This window comes from Oncorhynchus mykiss, chromosome 8, assembly GCF_057628025.1.
Source record: "Oncorhynchus mykiss isolate SJ-2025 chromosome 8, ASM5762802v1, whole genome shotgun sequence".
Taxonomy (NCBI): domain Eukaryota; kingdom Metazoa; phylum Chordata; class Actinopteri; order Salmoniformes; family Salmonidae; genus Oncorhynchus; species Oncorhynchus mykiss.
Genome location: NC_143029.1, coordinates 78,075,010 through 78,078,843, shown reverse-complemented (window position 1 = coordinate 78,078,843; position 3,834 = coordinate 78,075,010). Strand labels below are relative to the sequence as shown.

Genomic DNA, 3,834 nt, shown 5'->3' with positions numbered 1-3,834 from the left:
AAGTTTAAAGCCGGATTTGGATACAAAAATATTTCCCAAGCTTTAAACATCCCAAGGAGCACTGTGCAAGCAATAATATTGAAACGGAAGGAATATTCAGACCACTTCAAATAAACCAAGACCTGGCCGTCCCTCTAAACTTTCAGCTCATACATGGAGAAGACTGATCAGAGATGCAGCCAAGAGGCCCATGATCACTCTGGATGAACTGCAGAGATCTACAGCTGAGGTGGGAGACTCTGTCCATAGGACAACAATCAGTCGTATATTGCACAAATCTGGCCTTTATGGAAGAGTGGCAAGAAGAAAGCCATTTCTTAAAGATATCCATAAAAAGTGTCGTTTAAAGTTTGCCACAAGCCACCTGGGAGACACACCAAACATGTGGAAGAAGGTGCTCTGGTCAGATGAAACCAAAATGGAACTTTTTGGCAACAATGCAAAACGTTATGTTTGGCGTAAAAGCAACACAGCTGAACACACCATCCCCACTGTCAAACATGGTGGTGGCAGCATCATGGTTTGGGCCTGCTTTTCTTCAGCAGGGACAGGGAAGATGGTTAAAATTGATGGGAAGATGGATGGAGCCAAATACAGGACCATTCTGGAAGAAAACCTGATGGAGTCTGCAAAAGACCTGAGACTGGGATGGAGATTTGTCTTCCAAAAAGACAATGATCCAAAACATAAAGCAAAATCTACAATGGAATGGTTCAAAAATAAACATATCCAGGTGTTAGAATGGCCAAGTCAAAGTCCAGACCTGAATCCAATCGAGAATCTGTGGAAAGAACTGAAAACTGCTGTTCACAAATGCTCTCCATCCAACCTCACTGAGCTCGAGCTGTTTTGCAAGGAGGAATGGGAAAAAATGTCAGTCTCTTGATGTGCAAAACTGATAGAGACATACCCCAAGCGACTTACAGCTGTAATCGCAGCAAAAGGTGGCGCTACAAAGTATTAACTTAAGGGGGCTGAATAATTTTGCACGCCCAATTTTTCAGTTTTTGATTTGTTAAAAAAGTTTGAAATATCCAATAAATGTCGTTCCACTTCATGATTGTGTCCCACTTGTTGTTGATTCTTCACAAAAAAATACAGTTTTATATCTTTATGTTTGAAGCCTGAAATGTGGCAAAAGGTCGCAAAGTTCAAGGGGGCTGAATACTTTCGCAAGGCACTGTATCTCTGATGAAATGTGTGATATAACTGCCCCACAATCCTAAGTAATAAGGTTGATATAGTAGTTGTCACGTTCTGACCTTAGTTCCTTTTTTATGTCTTTATTTTAGTTGGTCAGGGTGTGAGTTGGGGTGGGCATTCTATGTTGTTTTTTTATGTTTTGTTCTGTTGTTATATTTCAGTCTTTTTTTATTTTCAGTCTTTGTTTCTGATTGGGAGCCATATTTAGGTAGCCAGTTTTCTATTGTGTTTTGTGGGTGGTTGTATCCTGTGTTAGTGTTTTCACCATATGGGACTGTTTCGGTTGTTTGTACTTTTGTTATTTTGTTCAGTGTTCTGTTGATTTATTAAATATATCATTATGGACACTTACCATGCTGCACATTGGTCTGATCCTTCTTCCACCACCGACGACCGTTACAGTAGTCTATCAAAGTAATCAGAATGATTTGACAAAATGTAAGTTTGAATATATTTAACTGCTTCACTTAAGTAAAATGTTTTAAACTACCACATAAATACTTTTAGAAAGAGTTAAAGCAAGTCCCGCAGTTATTCTACCATCATGTTAATTTTTATATTGATGTCTGCCAATCCATGACTGATGCACTAGTGTTGTATGCACTACCTTTGCATTCAGTATCATTGTGGTTCATGTGTGTATTTTTATATGATTTTACATCTTGTGCTCCTTACTGCTAAACCAATTGCCCTCTGGGACAAATAAAGATCAAACTTGAACTTGAAACTTGGTCTGAATTATGCAATCCTTACAGGAAACGTCTGACTAAGCAGAAGTACCCCCCTCCCTGACACCCCAGCCAGCCTCTTCCCCACTCCAAAAGAGTTAACAAAAAATACAACACGGATCCGGACGGACTGGATCCGGTTCCTCATTTTAGTGTTTAAAAGCTGAGGCTCTGGTCAGGAGAAATTAGCGATCTCCTCCCCTCTAGCCGGTTCTAGCCTTCTGAATCAGTCAAGAACACTACAGAACATCTCATTAGCAACCATGCAGCTGTGCTACGGACCAATGGCATGCCTCACTCTCTTCCTCTTGTTAACGGCCACTGGCACTGGTAAGTACAGTCTAGTCCTGTAGTGAAAGTTCGGGGTATAGCCCTTGCAGGACTTCAACATACAACATTGCATCTGTTCATCCAACAAATAATATATTATGCCAGGAGATCTGAAACCCTTGGCAAAATGATGGGTGTAGCCCTAATAAGTATGTGTGTTATTAACTCTGTAAATACAGTATTTTCTGGAACAAAATGAGATATTACAAATATGCTGTATAGGGGAAGTTAAGAGTGGGATGGTGGTTGTGGGTTAAAAAAGTTGTTCTGAACCCCATATGCTTCCTAAAATCTTCAGGAGCAGATAAGGTGCACAACTGTTGCACAGAGGTCTCCAGGCAGAAGATCACGGTTCCTATCATCGGAGCCAGAATGCAGAAAAAGAATCCTCCCTGTGTCAAGGCTGTCATGTAAGAACCTCCCATCCCTACTAACACAGAACATGGAACGTCACAAATTAAATGTATTGGCCTACTTTGACCATCTCCAGCCAAATGAATGAGTAAGGACGAGATTATGACAGTTGTCTAAATGTTGTCATCTTGGGTTCAACACAGCTTTGAGACTGAAGATGGAGAGATCTGCAGCCACTGGAAAGAGGCTTGGGTTCGACACACATTCATTCAGCTGGAGTAAGTCATCAATAGAATAACGAATGAGTGATCAATTAGTCAGTTAAATTCATTCATATACATAGTGTAATACTTACTGTAGGCTAGCTCAGTTATACTCTCCAGTTACATGGCTGGCTAGAGTAAGTGACCTGCAAGAGGACCAGTACAGGGGCCAGAGGAGAAGACAGAATGTACAAGACAGACATGGTTGAAGTTGAAATGCTAACGATGTTGCTATTTCTTCTAGAATGGCCAGAAGGTCACTGAATGCACAGAACACCACCACCACCTCCACGTAGAGGACACTTCTTCTTGTTTATCAATCATTACCAACATCGTCACTGGCTGAACTTGAGGGATAGCATTGTTTAAACCTGTCATTTAAATTACCAACCTTTAAATGACGTTATTTATGATAATTAAGGTATAATTTAATCCATTTAAATATTGTGAAATAAATAGGTGTATTTATTATTTATTTATTTCCAGTAGAAGGATTTATTGGGTGTTTAATGTGTGTGTAGGGGGCTATGTATGATGTGCTTTTAACATTCAATTCATTCCTGTGATGTATATGTGTATCAAACTGGTTTAAAAACAAAACAAAAGCCTATTTAAACTCAAATGGAGAATTGAAGACGCAAGGTTTTATGCCACCATTTTTTTTATAACAAAATAAACAATATTTTACAATAATAGTGCACTTGAATCCCTTGTTATCCTTTCTTATAATCTCTCAGTCATTGCGGTTTGCTGTTCTCTCAGTCATTGCGGTTTCCTGTATGTTGTCAATTCACAATCTTTCGTAGATTAATAGGTTTTATTCCATTCATTATTTTCTGCTGTTCCACAATTTGGCTGCACCTATTCTCATGGATTGTTGCCGCCATCTGGCGGATTCAATGTAGCATTGCAGCTTCGCCCTTCACGTTGATTGACATGTTTGACATTAGCTAGAT

General features: G+C 39.5%; 1 protein-coding gene across 1 annotated transcript; it reads left to right on the top strand.

Moving 5' to 3' along the window:
• The first annotated feature begins 2,017 nt into the window (after nt 1-2,017).
• On the top strand, nt 2,018-3,571 carry LOC149982135 (uncharacterized). The gene is made up of 4 exons (XM_090183147.1): nt 2,018-2,261; nt 2,560-2,671; nt 2,819-2,893; nt 3,123-3,571. Exons 1-4 carry the CDS (start codon nt 2,195-2,197, stop codon nt 3,172-3,174), a joined length of 306 nt encoding a protein of 101 aa, XP_090039273.1. The 5' UTR covers nt 2,018-2,194; the 3' UTR covers nt 3,175-3,571.
• The last annotated feature ends 263 nt before the right edge of the window (nt 3,572-3,834 follow it).